The sequence below is a fragment of the Xenopus laevis genome, chromosome 1S (assembly GCF_017654675.1).
Source record: "Xenopus laevis strain J_2021 chromosome 1S, Xenopus_laevis_v10.1, whole genome shotgun sequence".
Taxonomy (NCBI): Eukaryota; Metazoa; Chordata; class Amphibia; order Anura; family Pipidae; genus Xenopus; species Xenopus laevis.
In genome coordinates this window covers 127,907,149-127,932,695 of record NC_054372.1, presented here as the reverse complement: position 1 = coordinate 127,932,695, position 25,547 = coordinate 127,907,149, and the positions used below count along the sequence as shown (strand labels likewise).

The following is a 25,547-nucleotide window of genomic DNA, read 5'->3' as shown; positions in this document are numbered from 1 at the left end:
AAAAAGCAGCCTTTTAATTTGAATATATTGGAAATGGCTATCCAGACATGAATTCAGATGCATATTTCTACTACCAATATGTACCTTAAACTAATATATTTTTTTCAATAAATAACTGGATTTTATTTGTTTATCTCTATTGATCTTATCATGCGATTTCTAAAAAATGGTGTGTTTTTGTTATCATGAGTAGAACGAATTCTTGAAATAATGCACAGTTACAGCAATTGTCACCCTTTTGTATTTCATACTATTGTAACATAAAATGTACATGGAACTGCAAGTTTAAGGTTTCTTAATGCTCTTATTAGGTTTTCTGTAAAACCAGAAGCTCGTATGCTTTACTGGTAGACCGACTTAGTTGCTGGAGGTGTGCTATGGTTATGGAAAGAGGGGACAGATTGAAAATACTAGAAAAAATTATGTGTTTGCGAAGTTGGGGAGAGGAAATTTGAGAATTGATTGGTTCTAGTGTGCTGTAAGTGGGTGGGTTTTTTTGTGCTACAGGAAGTGATTTGCAGTGTTCACAGAGCTTTTTGTTGAAAAGGGTCTCCTCATTTGTGTGAATCATGCTTTTGCTGTGAGCGAGTTGGCAGCTCTAACCAGAATTGGAATGTCATAGGGAACTGTCTGCTTCTGCATCCATTCTATGTACATCCAAAGGAGCAGACAGATTCACTTTTAGTTACATTTTTTTTTGTGGACAATTCAGCACAGATTTTTAAAGTGTTATATTCTTTTAAATTGTTACGGCATATTACGTTTTTTTATTATCTGCTTTACAGGTATGGTTATGAATGCTAGGAAATGTTAGCAACTTTGATTTTAAGATTGGCAACAGATTTGCCAATGCACATGAAAAAAACAAGATAGAAGGGCATGCTTCAACGTACCAAGTATAACCGCTTCAAGAATGAATCTGTGACACCAGTGGACGACCTTCTGCACAACCTCTCCGTGAACAGTAAAGTCACCACTGTAGCCGGAAATTCATCTTCACCACCCTGCTCCGCACCACCTGACGTGCTGCGAAAGGACCAAGAAAATGGACCCACCACTCTTTGTACATTCATCCACAAAGTGTCCAACTTAAAACTCGCCAGTTCAGGCAGCCTGTTGGGTATTAAGAATCTTTCCTCTGCAGTAAAGGAGCTGACAGGTTACAAGTTACAGGGGAGCTCTCCAGCTCAAAGCATTACAGCAGGAGCCACAGAGAACACATGTAACCTTGTCTCTACACCGTGTTCTCAGCAGGACCTGAGCAAGATGAGCACAGGGAAAAAAACACCAGAAGAAATGCATCAGGGAGGAGAGGATTCGAATCAAAGTAGCAGCTTCGTCAATAAACCTTCTCGGGGATGGTTGCACTCGAACGAGAAGATCCTAGGACCTGGAGTGACGTACATTGTGAAGGTTGGTCTGTTTCTTCCTTGTTCTTCTTTTTTTTATCAATGAACAGTTTGCTCTTGATAACAGCAGAATCATTCAGTATCTAACTGCTCTATCAGTGGCTTTATATTCCGATCTACAGCAGAATGATTTAACATGCCATTCAAATGAAATGCAATAGTGTGCTTACCAGTAAAAGTAGCATTCTGTTTTATTTTCTTGCAGTGTGAAAAGAAGTGAGCATTTCAAATATCACTGGCTTCTGTTTTGCTTGATACATTTAACCAGATATGAGATAAACCTTAATGAACGCAGTGCTGCTTTCTAGTAGACATTGCTATATTAATAAGAGCATTTGGTTAAACAGTTACAGAACAATTATGAGATTTTCATGGTTGCATGGAAATAAACATCGCCTACTAAATGATGTTACAATGGATATGTGTACATATTTAGGTTTCTTGCCATATAGGAGATTTTTTTTTGCCGGGGAAAATAGATGTGAGGCATCTGAAAAAAAAATGAATGTTTACCCTATAGTGCAGTTAGAATTGTGGCTAATTTAATATTTACAATCTTATATTATACCTTATCTTTTTCCTATGTGTGATGATTTTCTTCTATGTTCCCACACATTCTCTAATCTTGGGAAGGAACAGTAAAGAATCTTGACATAATCCTGTATAGTATTGCTCCATACAATACTGGTTTTCATTGTTGCATTATAATATAACCCAATCACAGTACTACGGTACATTATATTTGAACGTTTCACTTTTTACTAAGAAAAAAAATGACAGCATAAGATGCTCTTTACAAGAGTTTTGTGTCTCTCAGTGGAAGAGCAAAAGCTGAGTTGTACATCATTCCAAAGAGCAAAATAGGCTTTGCCCACTTTTTTGTTTATAGAGACCTATAAAAAATAATCATATGTTATACAGGTATGGGACCTGTTATCCAGTATGCTCTGGACCTGGTGCTTTCCGGATAATGGATCTTTCCTTAATTTGGAACTTCATATCTTAAGCCTACTAGAAAATCATGTAAACCTTAAATAAACTCATAAACCCTGGTTTGCTTCCAGTAAGGTTTAATTATATCTTAGTCTGGATTAAGTATAAGGTACTGTTTAATTATTACAGAGAAAAATACATTTTTAAAAATTTGGATTATCTGGATAAAATGCAGTCTATGGAAGACAGGCTTTCCGTAATTCGAATCTTTCTGTATAACAGGTCTCTAAATAACGGATCCTATACCTGTAATATGCTGCCTAGTACTGTTCTAAACTATTTGGTCTAGATACTTATTCTCCATTATGAATAATAATTTTTACATTCCTGGGATCTGTGATCTTTGAAGATGCTTTGGAAAGCTTTTTATATATGTAATATGAGAGAATATTATTTTCCAGGACAGAGGCTGCATTTTTTTACTGTGACAGATTTTAAACTGGCAGCTAGTCCTATCGCTCTAAAATGAGCTGTAGCTCATCCAGCTTTACCATATTTCATAACATAACAGGTATTTAAAGTATTTAAATATGTTGAAAATTATTATTTTGTTGTTGCCATGTGGTAGAAGTGGAACAGGTTTATTTTAGGGTTTCAATGTTGTATACAGATTTATTAATATATAAACCAGTATGTGCTATTCTTTGCCAGTTGTTGCTTGGAGATAACGATAAATTTAGCCACAGATTACTGTATCATATTAGCCAAGTAAATTCCCCTTCATTTTATGGCATGTTTGTCATAAAATCCAACAGGTTTTTCCCTACGTAATCATGTCAAACTTTGAAATCATTTGTGGATGGATTTATTTGGAACGGAATTAATACAATAGTATGTGAAGGAAAGTGTAAAGTTTGTGTTGCAATAGATGTAGTTATAATATTGCAGGCATTTTGTAATTGTTCACTTTTAGCCTTGCCTTTTATTAAACTAATCCTCCTGATCACCGTTTCACTTTGAGCATTGACGGAGTGTATTGCAAAGAATAGATCTTCTGTTTAATGTTAAACACATATTGAGGATTCAACTGGGTCTAGCTTTTTACTCTTATGTATAAGGATGCTAGAAGTCAGTGAGGAGCTTCATAAATGTGTAAAGCTATACATGAAATAATTAAATCTAGGACTTCTACTACCCTTATATTTTCTGCTGGAGATTAATTGGCTGATATGATAAGTTTCTGGGGTAGTGCTATGTGTATATGTATGCATGTGTATCTTATTTAAAAAAGGGCTACATGTGTACATAGGGCAATACAGTAGAACAATACATTAATGCAATAAATAAACAGAAATTCAAAATACAGTTATTCAACAAAGTTGTTAACAATATGTGCTGCATTGCTTTACACAGATTATATATCATTCACATCAGCCCATGCCCCAATGAAGTTTACACTATAAGGACCCTATCACATTCACACACACCTGTGGTTAATCCACTAGCCTGTATGTGTTTGGGGTGGTTACAGAGGAAACCCATGTAAGCTTGGGGAAAACATACAAAGCCTAATTTATTTATTGTGAAAGTTGCTGAAAACAGGAGCACACCACCATGCTTTTTTGCAGTTTGGGTTCCACTGTCAGTACCTGTGGACACAGGTCTGTGTGTTCCAGAACTTGTGCTTTTCATATAAATAAAGGTTTGAAATATAGAGCGTATATTGACACTGAATGATAGCTAGCAGCTTAAAGGGATTTGTTCACCTTTTGACATTTATTTCAGTTCAGTAATTTTAAGATTGTTCACCAGAAATAAAGACTTTTTGCAATTACTTTCTATTTTCTATTTGTGACAGTTTTTATAATATTGAAGTTTAAAGTTGCATTTTTCACCTTCTTATGTCTTTCTGAAGCAGCTCTGGGAATGGGGTCACCGATAGTGATGTGCAGGTTGGGATTTACCTGCACCCGACTCTAACCCGCCCTCCCTTAGCCTGCGCCCACATCCGACCTCCACGTTACTTTTATAGATCCGCCCCACCGATGACGTCACAAAAGGGGTTAAAATAAAAAGCAATTGACAAAAGCCTTCATTTTTGGTGAACAATCTGAAAACAATTGAACTGAAAAAAGTATTTGGAAGGTGAACAACTCAGATAATGAAACTTTCATTAATAAAGAAATGAGAAATGCCAATAATATAGAGGTGCACTTATATTCGGTTCCACTCCTTATCTGTCAGTTTTACATGGAAGGTAGCGACATAGAGAGGGAGAGCAGAGGTGGCATTCAGACTGCAGCGTTTACTGGGTCAGCAGCTTGTGAAATAATGTGGATGCCGTACTGTGTATATGTCAATACTGATTACCACCAGAGCAGATAAACCTCTCCGTGGCTTGGGGGCTTTGCACACATACTCTATATGGCCACCTTCCATTGCCTTCATGTGCACATAGTCTTCCCCTGATCATATCTGTGTCCATTCTGACCTTCTTTCCTACCCTGCACACAATCATCACCCTACTATAGCCTTTCCATCACGTTACCATTTGGCTTCTTACCTTTTTCATATATCAGCAGTCTCAGTGAGAAACGAAAGCACAGGCCATGGGTTTACCTTCTTAGTTTTCAGCACAATTATATGCCTGGAAATGTGGACATTGGTGGGGAGAGCATGGTTACTGCAAACCATATGAAAAGCTGGAGCAACCATACAATATGTGACACAATCTAATGTCTAGCATAATATTGTGATATTGTGACTTTTGTTAGTTCATTTGTAGTAATAACAAATAGTTTGGTAGGTTCTGACATTTTATTTCACAAATCTTTTTAAAATAATGTATTTGTAATCTATTTTTCCGAATGCTTAGGACCAGGGGTTTTCAGGATAAAGAGTTTTTCCTTACCATACCTCTGTTGACATTTTGTCTGCAACTATTATGAAGTTTTCTTTATGCCTCAGGTCCCACTTTTTCCAATTTCCCTCTTTTCTCTCTTTGTTGGTTAGCGTCTGTTGACTGACTCTCTTTTCTGTCACTGTCCTGTATGTTTTGTCAGTTTTTACAGCACTTTGTCTAGTTCTCATTTTCCAAAATTCTCTCTTTCCCATGTGAGGTTACCGCTTTCCTATTTCCCCCTTTCTAGATCCCGTCAATATACTTTTTAATTATTTCTTAGTGGAAAGCCCAGCAACATGGCTCAGAGCACAGCTCATTGAGGTGCAATGAAACCCGGTGTAAGGTGTGCTTTAAGCTGAGCACATGACACCTTTGCACTCCCTGGAGCTCCTAAACAATTAGAAGATAAGTACATACCAGGTGACACCTATGTCACACCAATGAAACACTCTGTAACCATGCATGTAAAGGTACAGTTTGAATCTTATGTTACAGTTTACACAGGGCCGGATTTACATAGCAGGTGCCTCTAGGCCCGCTGCTGTTCATTGCTCCCATCCCCTCCCCCTTCCTTTGTGAACATGTGCAAATTTTCAGCATCGGGCCTGGAGTACTGGGAATGGTACAGGAAATTTTAAAAACTATTGTATCTCCTGCTTCTAAACCAATGCTGGAGTGGTTGGGTGGCATACCACCTCCCTAAAATTCTGCCACCCTAAGCCCTGGCCTTTCCACAAATACGGGCCTGAGCTTACATTTATATTTAATGGCATGAGGGTATTAAAAAAGTAAACAGTAAGATAAATTAGGCCATCTTCAAAGGAAACTGGCATAGGTAATGCAACCATGAGTTAAAAAATGCAGCTAATTTGAAGGCCAAGAGTATTTCTGTACTACCATACACGCAACTGCTGCATAAATAAAATACATATTGCTTATGGGTCAATTCACACACCAGATAAGGTGTGTGTTCCCTGTCAATATGCATATCATACATAACTGGGTTTTTGAGTTATTTAGGTTTTTATTCAGCAGCTCTCCAGTTTGCAGTTTCAGCAGTCTGGTTGCTAGGGTCCAAATTACCCTAGCAACCTTGCATTGATTTGAATAAGAGACTGGAATATTAGTAGAAGAGACCGGATTGGAAAGATGAGCAATAAAAAGTAGCAAGAACAATAAATATGTAGCCTTACGGAGCATTTGTGTTTAGATGGGGTCAGTGACCCCCCCCTTTTGAAAGATGGAAAGTCACAAGAAGAAGGCAAATAATTAAAATACTATAAAAAAATAAATAATGAAGACCAATTGAAAAGTTGCTTAGAATTGGCCATTGTATAACATACGAAAAGTTAATTTAAAGGTGAACACCCCCTTTAAGTTGTAGCTGGAAGACCATCTTCATTCAAGGTTCTACCCCCTCATAAACCATATCAGAAAGATAGGGACAAATTCACTAACCTCCGAAAATTCGCCAGCGACGGCTTCGCTCACAGCGCAACACTTTGCCAGGTGTAGATTCGCCAGGACAACACTAATTCACTAAAATCCGAAGTTGCGTCCAGGGCGCTGACCACACAAAGTTGCGCTAGCGTTACTGCGCCAAGCAAAGTGAAGTTGCGCCAGTGTATGTGCCATATGTTAGGAAATGTAGTGGGGAAGCCGGTTGCCCCAACAAATTTCACGCTCTTTTGCAGCCTATCACCCTGAAAAAGCAAAAGACGCTAGCATTTTTTGGGACTTAGAAAGATTTTCAACTATTTTTTTAGAAACTCCTATCTACTCTGTTGCACTTCGCCTGGTCTGAGGTGGCGAAGGCAAGTCTGGCGCAAGAGGTAACGTTCAGTAAAATTTGCATCCTAGTGAATTTGTGTAGTTACGTCCATTCGCCAGAGCACAAATTCGCCAGGCGTTAGTACCACTAGTGTCGATCTCCGCTAGCGAAGTTACGCCCACGTTAGTCACTTCGCCTTTTAGTAAATTTGCCCCATAGTCCCTAAATTCCAGATTCCCCCATTTCATCAGCTTGCTCACCATGTGATTAGTTGATTATGTCCATCTAAGTAGTACTTTATCCAGGAGATACTAGTGACACTTTATCCAGGAGATACTAATACACAATTCTCTGTACTGCACCTTGTGCTAATGTGCTGGTTGATTCAGTAAGGTGAGTCTAAGGGCTCTTACACATGAGCGTTTTTACCTGCGCTCCCCTGCGTTCCGTTTTTCGGCGTTCAGCTGCAGGGGAGCGCAGGAATAGACGCATTTAATTATTTCAAATGGGGCTGTACTCACACAGGCGCATGTAGGCGCCGAACGCAGGAAAAATGCAGCATGTTGCGTCTCAACCTGCGTTCGGCGCCTACATGCGCCTGTGTGAGTACAGCCCCATTTCAAATAATTAAATGTATTACATACAAAATAGAAGCTTTTTATTCAAGTTATGTCTGAGAAATTATGTACTTGTGTGTATTAAATTGTGCTTTAGTTCAATGTACACTGAGCCTCGATTAGTGGATTAGATGTATGGGATCGGTATGGGATCCATTATCCAGAAAGCTCCAAATTACCTAAAGGTAATTTCCTATAGACTCAATTTTAATCCCAGGCCCTGAGCATTCTGGATAACAGGTCCCAAGTATAGAGTTCCTCAGATCAGCTATTGTACTTTTTAAGAGGCACCAGAGGCACAACTCAAACTAGTTTATAACATTTTATCATCCATTATTCTATTTCACATATGAATTGCAAATAAACTGTTAGTTTATAAAGGTGGGCATAATTTTAATTCAATCTGTTAGCTTTGCTAAAATCTATTGAGTTGAGATGTAGAGATCGTTGTTACTGGCTGTCACTGTATAAACAAATATTGGAAATAAACAGGGGCGCTGTTACCATGAGGGGAGAGCCAAAATTCAGATCAGAGTCAAATCAGAATTTTGGCTCTTCTAGTGCAGAGATGGCAGTTGCCCTCTCAGCACTAGTGATGCGGCCCCCCTCAACCTGTTCCGGCGCATGGAAAGGGTGCTTGGAAGGCTGCATCCAATAAACAGTATCTAAACTGAGTAAGACTCTTATGGATGTGCTTTACTATAGAAGATAAATATATATATACGTATAGCTTAAAGGGCAATTCACCTTCAAACTGTAATAACACATAAAAACCACAGAAATGTGTTCAAACTTTCACAACCTACCAAATTTTGTAAAATGGACATAGTAATTAGGGGATGCGGCCACAAAAATGGGTGCGGTAAATCTTTATATTTCCAAAATGTTGGGAGGTATGGGGCAGGCAGAGTATGGCACACACAGGGAGCATAGCATAGTAATAGATGTATTATCTAGGTCTATAGTGAGTGCTCAAGAATCGCAATCGTAGGCATGGTGTCTTTAGGTGTATAATTATAGGTAAAACTGGTTATTGCAATAAATCCTTGTGAGAAATATTTGGATTGGCTCTTTAATTGAGATGTATTGTCAAAAATTAAAATCCCCCTTTGCCCTTGGGGAACCGATATAAGCCTCTTTCTAATTGCAATCAATTATTTTTTTATTGCAGCTGAAAGAGCAGGTATGTGGGGGAACGGATTGCGCTCAAATTTAAACTGAAGCGCAAATGAAAACCGCTGATAAAAAAATAATTGATTGCAATTAGAAAAAGGCTTACATCGCTTCCCCAAGGGCAAAGGAGGATTTTAATTTTTGACAATACATCCCCTTTAATAACAAGTTTTATCTCCTCAGATTTCAGAATGTGAATAGATGAGATAAAATTTGCCTTTTTTATACTGGGTAATGAATTGATTTATTTTTTCCAGATCACGGAAAAACTACATAGTTTTCACTGCCCACTGATCTTAAAAGACATTACTGAGAACTGTCTGTTGCCATAGCAGCTCTACTAATCCATGGTTATATCTGTGTAGCACTGGGGCCTAACAGCAAATAGACACTGACTGTATATAACATATCAGTATGCTGATACAGTAGGACCAACTAGTATGCACTGATATTGCTTGTGTGTACTGCATTAATAGGCCTTGATTTAGGACTAGTATTCTGTCTGATGTGCTAATATTTAGCACATACCTGATGGACCAGTGCTTATATTAAAAAACATTTAAACAGTTTAGCAATGTGCATACTGGATGGACATAGAATGAGTATTCTCCTGCCTATTTTTAATCAGACAGTTTGCATTGCAGTTAGTATGCTGTAGACAGTGATATTTCAAGACAATGTAATACTTAAATGATTCACAAACGATAAAAACTAAGATTTTTGTTCTGTAGGTTTGGAATGTAGGAGTGTTATCAAAGTAGTTGTTCAATTGTTTCTGCAATCCATAGCAACCACTGAGATATCTGCCGTATTTGCCTTGAAACTGGTGACCTAATGCTCATACTGATTGGTTATTTTGTGTTACTAGACCTGATGCAACCTTTGAGACGTTCATTAAATTAACCCCTTATGGGGTTATTTACTGAAAGGTGCAAAGTTTGCTATATGTCTAAGTAGTTATAACATCCAATCAACAGCAAGCATTTACTAGTCAGTTGTTTAAAAGCAAGCAAAACTTTAAATGGCAAACTGAAAGATGAATAGGAGACTACACGTGTTGTCTAGTAATTCGGATTTAGGCACTGTGTATGCAGCCACCCCAAAGCAGCTGAAGGGCTATGGGGCAGATTCACTAAAGTACGAAGTGGCCGATGCTGGCGACATTTCGCCAGAAATCCCATCCAAGGTACATCACCAAGTCACTAATAGTCATAGAGGACAATTCGCTAGCCAATGAGACCATCACTAGCTTTCGTTCACAGCCTATCGCTAGGCGACTTTTCGCTCTGGCGAATGGTTGTATCTGGCTCAAGTCTATGGCATTAGAAGATCTATTTTGTCTTTATTATGGCTCACTGGACATTTGTAATACAAAGTGGCCACTTCAAGCATGTGCACCAACATTACTAATAAAGATGTCCATACGACGTTAATGTACCCGCCCTATTCAAATTAACCTTAGTACAAAAGTGCTAGAGAAGTTTCGGTAACTATTGAAAATCCGCTATGAAATGCTTGTCCAGCCGAAGTAATGCTAGTAAAAATTCACCAGCGTTCGGCTGCATTTTAGTGAATTAATGGTAACAAATTTGCACCTGGCAAAGTAGTGCGAAGTGTGGAAAATCGGTCACTGGTGAAAATTCACCCTTTAGTGAATTTGCCCGTATGTATTAAGAGGAAAAAATATACTCCTTAGTAAAGTTGTACAGGCCTGTGTAATTTATATAGCCTTTCCTCTAATATCAAAAAATATAGCTCCATGATTAATTTCCTAGTTGCTGAGATCTTTTCATTTTCTTTTCTTGTGTAAGTTAAGATCTTTGTGAGCTGTCTTAATGTATGCATGTATTACTTTATTTGTAAAATGTTGTTATTACTCGCAGCATGGTACAATATATAAAATAATGCGACGGGTGTACATACGGTCAGGGGGGCTGCTGCCACCTGAGGCAGCAACCCTGATGCCGCCCCCCCCTTCCACTCCGCACGTAAAAGTTTAGCGTCGGAATGGGTCAAAAGGGTCTGCATCACTACCTCAAGAGCGCATACTGCACTTTCTTCACTAGCAGAACCAAATTTCTGTTTTAAAAACGGAAATTCGGCTCTTAAAGTTACAGGTGGCGGCTTTTTGCCGCCCCTTCTAACTGGCTGTTCAATGCCGCCTAAGGCAAGGTGATTACCTTGCCTCATGGCAGGAACGGCCCTGCATATGGTTGTTCTACACATGCATTTGTTTTTCCACTTTTCTTTTGTGCTTCAGAGATGTTTTCCTTCTGACCTGCTTTATTATCAGGATGGCATTGGCAACCTGAAATTATAAGCATAGAATAATAAAATCTTTCAAAAGTGTCCAGTAGTTGGAAAGCAAGGATTGTCCTCAGAACTACAGATGAACTCAAAGAGATCATTGTAAATGCACTCCCATGTCCCAGATTGTTGCTGCCCCCTTCCCTCTTAGTTGAAATTTACTAACTTTTAAAAATGTTTATGCCTCCGTTATCTGATTCTGATGATTGGTGATGATCGGATTTGATGATTGTTGCCTGATTGTGGCAAATTCAATTTTACTGTTATGAAATCTGAGAAAGGGTATTGGTGGAAATTGTATTTCAATATTGTTAGTGTTCTGGGCCCGCTAAATGTTTATCTGTCATGGAGTCAAAGAATATAACGCAAAGTACAGATATTGGATCCATTATACAGAAAGCCAGAACGGTCCAAATTATGGAAAGACCATCTCCCATAGACTTTATTATAAGTATATAATTCACATTTTTAGAAATTATTTTATTTTTCCTCTGTAGTAATAAAACTATAACTTGTACTTGATCATAACTAAGCTACATGAATCCATATTTGTGCCAAACACCACTTTTGAATCTATATAAAGTAATTACTTAAACAAAAAAAATACAGAAAATTAAAGAAAGGTCCTTTATGTGAAAAACCCTAGTTCCAGATCATTCTGCATAATCCCATTCCTGTATATATGTTGTATGCTTTTATTTAGTAATTTAACTATACCTCACCATTTGTAATTCAGCATTATAAGTCTGAACTTGGAATGCAATATCTGATTTTAGAATGTCTCAAATAAGGATATACAATGTGAACCGTGTGAAAAAAAAACTACAATATTTAAGTAGAGATTGTAAATATCTCTCCAGTTTATCGTTGTAGTTTTGCTTAATGACTTCTACTGTATGTTCTGATCGCTAATTATCTGGCAAATATTTTTCATGATTTGCTTGCAGTATCTGGGATGCATAGAAGTTCTGCGATCCATGAGATCTTTAGACTTCAACACAAGAACTCAAATAACAAGGTAAGATAGAACCACAGTGTAACTTAGAGACTTAACAATATTTTCTGAAATTTGGTTGTGAAAATAAACATGCAACCTTCAAATTCACTGCAGTTTTACATTTTGTTATTGTGTTAACTTTTATATTTCTATTTGTGCTTATTTTGAGGGTCTAATTAAACATATAAAGCAACTTGTTTATAACATATAAAGGCATTTGTTTAATCATGATGCACACAGTTTAATCATGATTTAGGTTTAATGTTTAATTGAACTACAATCAATTTAACTGGGATGGGTCTTATTAAAACAGAAAAACCTTGGTGTATACCTTTACTAATATGTAGTTAATAATATGTAGAGAACATGCAATGATTTAGAACTGCAGGATATTCGTTTAAACCTTGTCCTACAAGCTATGGCTATGGTTTTAATCTCAAACAGCGTGGAACGTTTTGGGACTACTAAGTGATAAAGTCAAAATATTCTGTGTTTTCTTTTGTATAAATAACTAATGAAAATTTTGCCAGTTTTTTTTTAAAAATTATGTTTTTAAGATGCAATATAGACGAAATAATGAATGATTATAATATATGAAAATAATTTAATGGAATAGTTTTATGACTACTTACAAGCTATGGGACTCATGACTTGAGAAATTTACAACAGGGGATTAATTATTTTTTTAAACAATATACAATTTTGATTGTGGCAAAAGTGCACCAATAAGCACTGAGTACCATTTTAAAGGAGAACTAAACCCCCCAGAGCCAAAAGCACCCACTGGCCCCCATCCTCGCCTCCACCCCGCACAGTGCCACTGTGTTCTTACCCTGCAAGCATCATGGCACATGTGATGTTCTCTCCACCAGTGCTGGTGGAAAAATGCATAAATTCAGCTGTGTGACTTTTCCTTTACTACAATTTAAATACAACTGACACTGCTGGTACATGTAGATTTTGCACCAAAAGAGTTTTGAGATGACATGCTAAATGAGCCATGAATCAATATCTGACTTAGGTCCTGTACTTATGGTTGCCACCTTTTAAAAGAATACTTACCAGCCGGTGACCTAAAGGAGTGTGGCAGTGCCATGAAGGGGTGTGGTTATGATGTAGAGGGGACAGGGCACTGCATGCAATGGCCCGAGGATTGGTTATGGAGCAATCCTTGAAATAAAAAAAGATAAGTGTCAAGTAGATTGGGGACGGGCCAAAGGCTAATCTTAAGGATATTACAAATTTACTGGTAACTACAATGCCAGTAAATTTGTAATACCGGCCTTGGCCCTGGCTGGGTGGCAACCCTACCTGTGCTGTCCCGTAAACATTTGGGATATATTCTCTCCCTCTTGAAACAAACATTCTCCAGTAGACTGGCACTGACTAAGGAGGATAGAGAGATACTTCCACCTGGACTTGTACCAGCTTTTCACCAATGACTGAATTTTCAACCAATATTTTTCACTTCATGGAGGGAATAACGACTTGTCCATCATACATAGTCTTCCGTTTCATTATGCTTACCTTGTTTGATACATTGTTGTAAATTTATACTTTGCTATATTGAAAATAAGTTGGAGCTTGGCAACACTTTAGAACCATACAAGAAAGAGGAGGAGGATGCCAAATACATATTGTGATTTTTCCTCTTAATATTTAACCAGTCATTTTATGTTCATTTCCACTACTGCTTCCTGTCTGTGATGGATTATATTAGCTAATTATTTATAAAAGTGGGCTTTAGCAGTGGCTATTAAATAGAAAAGTAGCAGGAACTATAAAAATATCTTTACATAATAAACACACTCATGTAAAACTGTACAGCATTGCAGATATGACTGTGTCAGTGTTAGTCATCCTCTCACCATCTGATGATATTTTAAGCAGATGGTGATTATGTTTAGGGGTAAAAGCATATTCCTTTTCTCTTCATATCAAGTTATGCAATATAATGCAATGCATCTACTTTCAAGCAGCATTGCTGGGGTGTTTTGTACAGCTTAACTGTTTTATTGGAAGTATTTCAAGAACTCTCAAATACTGCCCAGTAAAGGTAGACAATATTAAAACTATCTATTCACTAGGACCATGGGTCAAACACAGCCATACGTTGTGTTGTAGCCTGTCAATCTGAGTCTCCTTAGAGATTCAGGAATTATTTCATGCTGCAAAGATACTCTGTAGCTCAGTATAGGGTAGCGTATTCATACCATACTACTTAGAACTATCTAGGTACCGTTTCTCTCTCTCGGGCCCTTCTTCAAAGCTATAGCAATTATATATGACAATCCCAACCATACTGCCTTAGCTGATGCAGCTATCCGTAATCTCAGGCAGGGTAAATGAATTCCTCCGATGGGCAGTAGAGACCGCTGAAATGATAAAGCTTTATGTAGTCAGTTCAGGGTGGAGCTGGCTGCTGCAATCATGGATATTGGAGTTCTCTTTCCTGTTCTGTCCTCCCTTGACTCCCTAATGTATCTCACTATCCAGACTGATAGGAGGCATAGGGAAATATGTCAGGAAGATAACCTTGTGGTTACCCCCTTCTAATATAACCTTAGGGTTGGCACCCAAACTTCAATTATCTGCCCCTATGTCCTCTAAGGAACCCATGCAACTGGGCTCTACCCATTTGTCCTTTGAGGAAAAGGGTCATAGGTGCGTTATGGATTGTGCCTGTACTTTCTGCTACAGTCACTTCCTATTCTCGAAATGCCATGGACCCATATCACCATAAATTTCATTGTGGAATTACCTCCCTCTAAGGGGAAAACTGTTATCTGTGTGGTAGTGGACAGGATTAGTAAACATTGTTAACATATGGGCACTGATTTGTCCTTTTTTTCTAACTAATGTCCAGACAAAAAGGACAAATCAATCTTTGGAGCAATATCTCAGATGTTAAGTTTCCAGTAATTAATCACTTTGGGCAGATTTTCTCCCAATGCTACTCACTCGTCCACTGGAGAACCTCTGTTTTTTACTGTTTTGCTATCATCATGGAGCCTTTTCATTTTCTGGTCATACCTCAGATGTTCCTGGTGTCAACTCGTTGGTTGACCACTTTTCTAAGATATGGCAAAGGGCCCAAAACTCTTTGACTTCAGCAATAGCTGCCCAAAAGAGCGCCTCTGAGAGCTGTCATCTGAGTATCAGGTTGCTGATAGGGTCTGGCTATCCTCCAGGAACATTCCTCTGACAGTTTCCTGCCAAGTGAACTAAAATTCATTAGTACATTTTCAGTAAGACAACTGTGAGACAACACCTAGAAGGGGAGCCACATTGGACACAACTGTTCAGTTAGTGAGCATGCAGGTCATGTGACCCCTCCTTCTAGTCTACTCCGATACCTGAACCAAATATGCTACTCATTGGCATAGGAATTATGGATGCTCCTTCGCGAAATACCAATCCGAATCCTAATTTGCATATGCAAATTAGGGGTAGGAAGGGGAAAACATTTCTTACTTCCTTGTTTTGTGACAAAAAGACACGCGTTTTCCCTCCCTGTCCCTAATTTGCATATATAAATTAGGATTCGGTTCGGCTGGTCAGAAGGATTCGGCTGAATCCTGGCCGAAACCCGAACAGAATTTTGGATTCGGTGCATCCCTAATAGGAATAGTTTGCACGTTATTATTATCATCATTATTATTATTCTTTATTTATATAGCACAAACATATTCCACAATACTTAAATCAACTTCTGTCAGTGTTAAAAACATTATATGGGGGGACCTTTAACATCTATCTTTTAACATTTAGATCAGTCCCTGTCCAAATGGACAAGATGAAATATACAGGTATTGAAATTGGTTCCATTAAAAAGAATAATGACAGTTAGCAAATCATAGTTTGAGATGTTAATATCTGTACTTTTAATTTATTTTTATAAAAAAAATATGAATTTCTGTTTTATTACAGAGAAGCCTTCAACAGAGTATGTGAAGCTATACCTGGTACCAAAGGAGTCTTCAAAAAACGAAAGGTGCTATTTAGTTATTTACCAGTATTTAATCAATGTTAAGGTTAGAAATAATTGGAAATGTTGTATAAAACATCTTCTAACCACTTCTGTGCTCTTCAGCATAGTTGGACTACTCAGACCCACTATGCATGAGAGCGATATAAAACTTCTTAAAAATATCATGGCTTCTGAAGTGTCATTGAATATTCCAAATGGGTGGAAGCCTACATGTCCCACCCCATTATTTCAAATGAAAAGAAAATGTCTATATAACAGTAAATAAAATTAAAAAAAACTTAAAATCTGGTTGTGTCATTTTATCCAGTTTCCGTTGGGTGGTTAGTGTTATGTTTTTGAAACACAGCTCATGGCTTATGGGTGAATAGTAATAAAGAATAATGGTGATCCCTGCATATCCTTCTTAATCATTTATTCTATTTGTTATTATATAAGGGTAAGGCCCAGTCACACACCTTCCAAGTGTTGATGATTTGATTAGTTCAGCCTGTGCTTTGAGTAAAGAGGTACAAGAAGGTACAAGTTTCCAGAACTTATTCTGACTGACAGTGTGGGCATGTGGGTGAGGTTATAAGTGGGAGCTCACCAGGCAATCCAAGCCCCTTTAAACTAGATCCCCTATAAGGTTGATTCATTTTTAATTTCCTAACAGACACCCAAGATGGAGGAAAAAAGTTTTGGTTAATTAATTTGCACATTTCTATACATATTTAAAGTCTTACTGAAGCTTGGCTAAACATTTGGGAAAAGTTTTACATGCTTTGTACTGAGCTAAGTTCATCTTTCTTTGCATTTTTTTATTCTGTCACCTTTTATGCTGTATGAACCCACTCTGATATTGTTATTATGATTATTATGCTTTATTTATGTACAGCAAACATCTTACGAATCATTCACATTAGTAACCATACTAGTGGACCTTACACTCTAAGGTACCAGTGACATTTAACAATCACACAGTATTCTCAAAAAATATATATTTTTTCTAATTACCTATAAGTAACTGAGAACTGGGACTGCATTAAATGCTTAATTAATATTAATAATTCAATTTTAATTAGAGTAATATTGCTGTGATTTTACAGCCAAGAAGTAAGAGCTGTAGGATACAGCTTATATGGTTTACAGAGGTTCCACCGTTTAAATTTACAAGGAAATAAGACAGCAACATGAAACCTGTAGCTCTCCAGCTGTTGTAGAATTAACCTTAGCACTTACTGACATCCCTACTGAATCTGATATGAGAGATCATTATTTACATCACGATCTACATTTTACATTTACAATCTCCCACCTGCATGTTATATATAGTGTGTGCAGCTCTTCAATAGTTCTTTTTAGAGTTGTAGAGTTGAATACTTAACATTGATGACATATGCCTCAGCCAAGGCAGCTCTGACTCACACAGAAACACACAGAACAGATATAAAACATGTTTTTTGCTCAGAATTGGCTATACCCTCATAACATCCTAGGAGGAAATGTGTGTGTTTATTCTGTGTAGAGCATCTTTACTTTTCACACTTGCCTGGTTGCACATTTCGAATACAGGATGCCAAGTTTTACTATGCACGTGTACCCTGTACTTTGCACCTGCTTTGAAAATAGTAAGTACATGGCTACTAGTGTGTCTTTTGTCCATAGATTCATTAGTTACGGGCATGCATATGCCTATGTGCTGCCCATTCATTGTGGGCACAAGTTGTTCCCTGCTGTGTGCAATTTTTTTTGGCTAATTTTAGCAAATTTGCATTTTGTCTGCCTGAACTCCATCAGAACAAGAAATCTTTTTTTCTTATTTCACAGCCAGCAAACAAAAACTTATCAAGTATCCTGGGAAAGAGCAATCTACAATTTGCAGGAATGGGCATAACTCTGAATATATCAACCGCCAGCCTAAACATGATGACACCAGACACCAAACAGGTACAAAAATATTAGAATCCTAAAATAACTTTCTGGCCTATTAGTCTATGTTTCCTTTTTGTATAATTTACAGTATTGAGAGTTATTTAATCCTTTCCTTGTCAATTTAGAGATTACAGTGTTGGCAGGGGATGTGACATACTGGCACCAATGTAGTGTCTTCATTTCTGGGTTTAAGATTAAGCTATAGGAAAAACTATTTGCTTACACCGGCCATACACCCTTACACCATTAGAGCATTAATCAACTATACTAGTGGAAAAAGCATACACCAATGCAGTCTCTGCTGTAGCACAACATGGTTTATTGGCAAAACATGTTTCAGGCTACAAAAGGTATAAAGCAAAGTTACTCCAGCATACATCATGCCAAAGGAGATAACCTCCGTGTTTAATGATGTCAAGCCAAAAAGATTACAATGTTTTGGGTGTAAACCTTTGTCAGGTGTTTGGTACAACCCACCGCACACTTAAATAATTTTAAACCAAATGCCCACCCACAACAATTATGCACGTTTCCCATTATCCATAGATGAAGAAAAATAATAATAATAAAGGGTTTCAGTACACAGTCCATAATATCCCAGAATCCCAAAGTTCGTAAGAAGTCCATAAAGCAGTCCAATGCATACTTTTCTTAGTTGTATAGTTGAACAAGGGCCCAATGTAATGGAAAAGGAAAGAAAAAGTGTATAGCAAATCCAATTGCATATCATGTAGAGCCTAATACACTTAACCTGTGACCCTAAGAAATAATTCCAAATTATTTTCTATCATGTAAGTTGAGCAAAATAAACTTTACTTACACTATATTTATTATTTAAATTGTGTTTCCTTCAGTCTTGGAATTACTCAATCACAGCAATCAGGCAGGAGTCATTTTATGGACACTGTTATTTAGACACATTGTGTATCACCCCAAAATCTTGTGGATCCACCAGAATGGGGAACCTAATGCCCATACACAGTTCCCTACACAATTATTGACCCTGAGGAGGGAAGGGGAAATTTGAGTAGAGCAGTGACATGTAGGAAGTGCCTCAGGCATAGGGGCGGGGCAGATGATTGATTGACAGCTCAGATATTTAAATACCTTTATAATAGGTATGGATGCTTTAATGAAAAAAATAATTTGGGTTCCATTTTTAATTTGCAAAGGACTTTCATTATACTGCTTTTTATGTGTAGATGACAGGTCCGCTTAAAGTTAAAGAAGCATATACAGTATGTATCATTCCGTCATACTCTGCAGATGTTTGTATTTAAACAAGAACTATAAGCAAACAAAGTTTAGCAAAATCTTTCACTTGCTTTTATAAAGAGATAAAGATATTTTAACGGTTATTAAAAATAAATTGGCCACATTATTAACAAATAAAGGTGGCCATACACAGGCCGATAAAAGCTGCCGACAGACCGAGCAGCTTATTGGCCCCTGTATGGGGCCCCCCAACGGGCTTCCCCGATCGAGAGAGATCTCGATCGGATGGGACTAAAAATCCCGTCGGATCGTGGCCGCATTTGTTCGTTGATGTTGTCCCGCGATCCTACCGCCCGTTACCATTTGTTAGGATCCGATCGTTGGGCACTAGGGCCCACGATCGGATCAGCCCGATATTGCACACCTCAAGGTGGGCATATTGGGGAGAGATCCGCTCGTTTTGGTGACATCGCTAAACAAGCGGATCTCTCCGTGTATGGCCACCTTTATGGTTACAAATAACAATCAAGACTGAAATCCTCATTAACCTTTGTGGTGTTTGGATCTGTAAAAGCTAGATCCAATAGCTTTCATGTTGTGTCAATTTCAGCCTGAGGTTATTGCTAGATGTTTGTACCCTTTCAAGCACCTGCTATCTTAGTTGGGAAATTCTGTGACCCTCCTCATGAAAATGTTTATATATCAGGGTTGTGCATGTGCATCTTTGTGCAGATCGACTTACAAAAGGACCATTTTGCATGTGTCACACACACATTGGTGTGTGCTTTTTCCACTTTATCATTGATATGTGAAAAGTGGCACTCTTATGATGGCACAGTAAAACATATGAGCAACTATGAGTTTTTTGTGTGCTAGAGAGGCGTGTTGCTGATTGATTGTTATAGCATATGGTATGGTAGAAAGGGCATAGTTTATTTTCTCAAAAATTGTATACATTGTAGGGCTCATTCACCAATGCAATAGACACAAGGCACATTTGCCCTTGCAGGTACAGTCAACTTTTGACAGATTGACATGGATCATATGAGCAACTGTGAGGTTTTATGTGTGCTAAAGAGGCTTATTGTTGTTTGACTATTATAGCAGATGGTATGGTGGGCAGGGCATAGTTTAATCCCCAAAATTTGTATATACTGTAAGGCTCACTTACCAATGTAACGGGCACAAGGCATAATGCTGGTGCAGTCGACAATTGACAGTTTGACATGGATCAAGTACATGGCTCTTCTGTGCCTTTTTGCCTACTCGGATATATAAAGCAGTAAAGTTTGAACAATAATCACATTGCTTGCTTGCTTGTGGGTCTGCGGGACTTTGTTGTGCCCTTGGTGCCCCTGTCTGACACTGGATGAATAAATAGTTAGATAATGTAAGTATTGTGTGGAGAGGATTCATTTTAAATCAACAACCACTTTAATCACCAAAACACTTCTGAGCCATTATATATGGCCGCGTCTAATATTTATTTGAGCCCTGATGAATGAAATGCAACAAAACTCTATATAGTTGATAAATAAGTAATGTTTTAGTAGTCTAGCTATACCAGAGAAGGGTTTTTTAATGAGTTTTAACTTGCTACCACTAACTTCAGCTTGGATTCATTTAGCGATTTGCATGTCTGTGCCCATGATGCCTTATGGGAGACTTAAAACTCTCATTTTTGGTATTTAGGCAGTACTATTTGTATGACAAGACAAGTAAATACCCTCTGATTTCAGAAGGCTTCACTTTGTATGTAATTGCTTATGAAGCTGCTTTTTGTCTCTGTTTAGCCCATCTCACCCTAAACCGGTTCCGTTTTCTATTTCACTACGCTCCAAGCCCTACTGCCTTAGAAGCCATGTCCTAATATCTTGTACTGATGAGATCTTACAAGATTGAAACAGGCTGTTTGGATATATGGCTCTGAACCATTGGGCTGTATCTATGCTATAAAACCAGCGTTTCTGGATGCATAGTTGGCCAAATGGACATAATAGAGCGATCTGCATGTCTCTGCCCATGATGATTTATTGGAGAATTAAAACGCTCATTTTTGGTATTTAGGTGGTGCTATGTGTATGGGACAAGACAAGTAAACACCTTCTGATTTCAGAAGGCTTAACTTTGCATGTAATTGCTTGTGAAGGGCTTTTTGGCTCCTTTTAGCCCATCTCACCCTAATAAGGTTCAGTTCTCTATCTCTTTATCACTAATGACAGCAAGGAATGCAGCATGCTCTATATATGGGTTAGATTTAGTTTGTACATAAATATATGCAAATAAATAGCCATCTTTTGATTAACTTACTAATTAGCCATTTGATTTTCTTTTTTTTAACTATATATATATGTATATATATATATATATATATATATATATATATATATATATATATATATATATATATATATATATATATATATATATAGTTAGGTATATTATGGTTTATCTCATACTAAATTCCATCTGTCTTTCAGTTTTAGCAAAGATTATTATCCTTTTTTTATTATCTTGTGGTTTTCAAATAAAAGACAGCAATTTAAATACATTGCTCTGGATTTCAGTAATATACAAGATGTTCAGAGATTCAGAGGTTTTGCTAGTAAGCACTGTTTTAGATGGGTGCTTGTTTTTTAAATGGGACAGTACTGAGGATATGTATCTTTGTGCATCTGTTCGTTTTTTAAGCTTTAATGCATTCAACACCAAATCAATGAAGAAATGAAAAAAAATCATTAATAATAAATGCATACAAGCGGTGGTTGTCAAAGCAACTGGAAATACATTTGGAATAGAAAAGAGCAGTAGGTGTCATTCCCGTGGATATTGATGAAGTAGATGCATACAAAGAGAAAAATACATTGTGCATTTAACTGATTAAGATAACCAAATGAAACTAACTTGAATGGGCTTCAAAGTAGAAAAAAACAGTTACTTGTCATGATATAGTGCCGGTAATGGCTTTCTTGCTGTCACTTGCTTCCAGTTCTGGTCAAGGTGACACACAGTTTCTAAGAATAACAGAAAAGCTGTTCATTGTAGTTACTAGGAATTGCAATTATATTGTGGTGCTTATACCAGTCAATAGCAATAGGATGCCTGGGGATCTCATGCTAGCTTGAAGTGCTTTTCAAGCAGCGCTACTTTATTCTTATACACTACACACACACTTTCTCTCTAGCCCACCGTATGCCCCTTGTGTCCCCTCTGAATATATATATTTATATCAATCTTCCTGCATTTAGTTCCCTCATCTAGTAAAATTATACAATGCATTGTGCTGCCTTTTTGTGCACTTGATGGTTAGACCAACATCCCTTAAAGGGCATCTAAAGTCATTACAAAAAAAAGAAAATGTTCCTATCACTAAATAAAACAATTTTGTAATGTATGTCTGTTAAATTGTTTTTTTACCTGCTTTGAGGTACATTTGACTGATTCTTCGGCTTTCTCTTCTCCGTCTTTGTTCATGATCTCCTTCAAAGTTCAGGGGACGCTTGCTGTCCTACTCACTAGTGATTGATGGGCTGCCCCTCAAATGGTCAGCTGCTAGGTAATGACCAAGGGTGGTTTAACTCTTACAAATATACATGCTTGTTCAGAAACGGCTGCCCCTCAGAGCACCAGGGAGTAAGACGGCCAGTGGAACGGCCAGTGGAACAGCCAGTGGCCACTGAACTTTGAAGGAGAAAAGATAGCTGCAGAAAATGGGTACCAAATTTTGAACAGACATATATTACAAAATTGTTTTATTTAGTTATAGGAACCTATATGCATTTAAAAAAACTGACTTTAGATCCCTTTTAAATACAAATTTAGATATTATTATTACTATATAGGCCAATCACCTTCTTTCACATAGGATACGTGTAGGGATCCATGCCAAAGCTCTAGACAGTTTGATACTTAATGTGGACCTGTCACCCAGACACAAAAATCTGTATATTAAAAGTCCTTTTCAAATTAAACACAAAATCCAATTTCTATTTTTTATTAAAGCATTCATAGCTGCTTTAAGCTCAGTTAAAAATATCAGCTGTCAATCAAATATTGTCTGCCCCTCCTCCATGCCTAAGGCATAGAGGAGGGGCAGGCAATTACTTTCACTTTCCATTCAGCACTTCCTAGATGTCACTGCTCTCCACACATTCCCCCAGTTCAATTGTGTGGCCAGGGCACAGGGAAGGAGATTGGGATAAACAAGATTCTGAGATGATACAAGGCTTGTCTTAATAACAGTGTCCACAAAATGGCTCCTGCCTGCTTGAAATAATTATGAATTCCCAGACTGAAGGAAACAAGATTCAAATAATTTATATAGCGTAAAGTTCATTTTGCTTAACTAATAAATAGGATTTTGAATAATTTTTTGGGTGACAGGTCCCCTTTAATTGCTATGGACCATTTTAAAAATAATAATAGTAATTTTTATACTATGGGACCTAAAGAGCTTAATAAATTATAAATCGAAAATATTTTTCACATTATAATAAATTTTATATTTTTCCTTTCATTTAAATACAGATCATTGCAAATCATCACATGCAGTCAATTTCCTTTGCTTCTGGTGGTGATCCGGTAAGATTGTCCTTTAGCATGAAACTATTTTACCATTATTTTGAATTTGTCTGACTTTGTATTGATACTGTACATATGCAACAGTTAAAGAAATGGCTAATTGTATGCTTTGGGACAAGGATATTGGTTAAAAGGCCAACTCTTTAGACAGTTAATATTAATGCTTTGCTTTTTGTGTTACTTTTGTATTGGTATCAACATTGTCATCAACGATGCAAATATACATGTTATGTGAATATTTGACTATAACTGTTAAAGGGTAACTTTCACTATTGTTGAAAACTGAACTCCATTCTGATTAAATCTCATTCATAAAAAGTCTTCGTGGCAGATTTATTAAGGGTCGAATTGAAAATTATAATTTGAATTTTCGATTTTTTTTATGGTCAAAACTGTCAAATTCGACTAGGGAATAATTCAAATTTGATTTGAGTTTTTAAAAAAAATCTAATTGGAATTTCGAGATTTATCATACTCTGGCCCTTTAAGAATTCAAATTCGACTATTCGCCACCTTAAACCTGCCGAATTACTCTTTAAGTCAATGGGAGAGGCCTAGGGATCAATTTGGAGATGTTTGCAGCCTTCCTGACATTCAAGTTTTTTTTGGAGAAAAAACTTGAATCAAATTTTATCAAATGCGAATCGAATTTGATTCGACTTTTCGGGTCGTTTAAATTAGTCCAAGTTTTGAAAATTAATAAATTAATACGTTTCCCCAAGTCACATTTCAAATACTTTCGAATTTTAGGGAGTTTAACAAAGATTCACATGAATTCGAAATTCGATCCTTGATAAATATGCCTCCCGATGTTTTTCTTGCAGACGTTTATATAATTTATCATTTATTTGTGAGTTCCTTAACCTAGATTGGGGGTTCAGAGCATTGCATTACGCACAGACATGCTGGTAGGGCCACTTTATAAAATGGGTTTAGAGTGTTGCTGAAACAAGCGCAGCAGCCACCTCTGGTTGGAGGTAATTTTCAGACATGGAAGGGAATTAAATAACTAAATAAACAGAATAAAAGAAATTACTGTAAACTGCAACAGTATTTATTGAGTATAGATCACTTTTAAATACAATTTAAATACAGAGAAGCAGTATGGATTATGAAGGGGCATCCTCATAAAGGTCTAGCAACACTGACAAAATTAAAATAAATATGTTTGCAGTGAATCTTGGAAGCAGAAGACCATGAAAAAATCCTTTCGATGTTTTTTGACTATTAAATCTCTTTGTTTAGCTAAATAACGGCATGAAAAGCTATTTTTGGTGCTTCTAACTTGTCATATAGATGTTAGTTTATGCTACTTTCTTTTATTATTTGTTAATTCCTGTTTCTCCTAATAAATCTATAAAATGAGCATTCCAAAGTCCATCATATGTTCATCATTTGGAAAGATGGCATTGTTGCATTGCCTGTTGTCTTGTGCTACCCTCTAGTGGAATATGTGAAAAATCACTGCTGAATGTTTTGATTTTCGAAAATCTGCTTGATTGCCAAGGTGGCTGTGCAGAAATTTTCCAAGGGGAAGCAAAGTCACCAACCAAACACAGCCTGATTTCCAAGACTATGCCTGCATATTATTACTAGGTGCTGCCATGTCTAAAGGATGATAAGTAGGAAATGCATTTATAAGTAGAACACACAGCTTCCATAACTGTGTAACAAGGGGACTGTTTAGGAGAGTGTGAAAATATGTTGCACTAAATATAGCACAATACTTAGGGGGTTATT

At 37.2% G+C, this 25,547-nt stretch overlaps 1 protein-coding gene across 1 annotated transcript in view; it reads left to right on the top strand.

Annotated features, from left to right (window-relative positions):
- The first annotated feature begins 201 nt into the window (after window positions 1-201).
- Window positions 202-25,547, top strand: part of LOC108706999 (SHC-transforming protein 3) — a 37,839-nt gene continuing 12,493 nt past the window's right edge. The window contains exons 1-5 of the mRNA XM_018243884.2: window positions 202-1,413; window positions 12,060-12,130; window positions 16,040-16,103; window positions 17,907-18,026; window positions 23,754-23,807. Coding sequence (XP_018099373.1) covers window positions 880-1,413; window positions 12,060-12,130; window positions 16,040-16,103; window positions 17,907-18,026; window positions 23,754-23,807 — 843 coding nt within the window. The 5' untranslated portion in view covers window positions 202-879. The remainder of the gene's footprint in view (window positions 1,414-12,059; window positions 12,131-16,039; window positions 16,104-17,906; window positions 18,027-23,753; window positions 23,808-25,547) is intronic.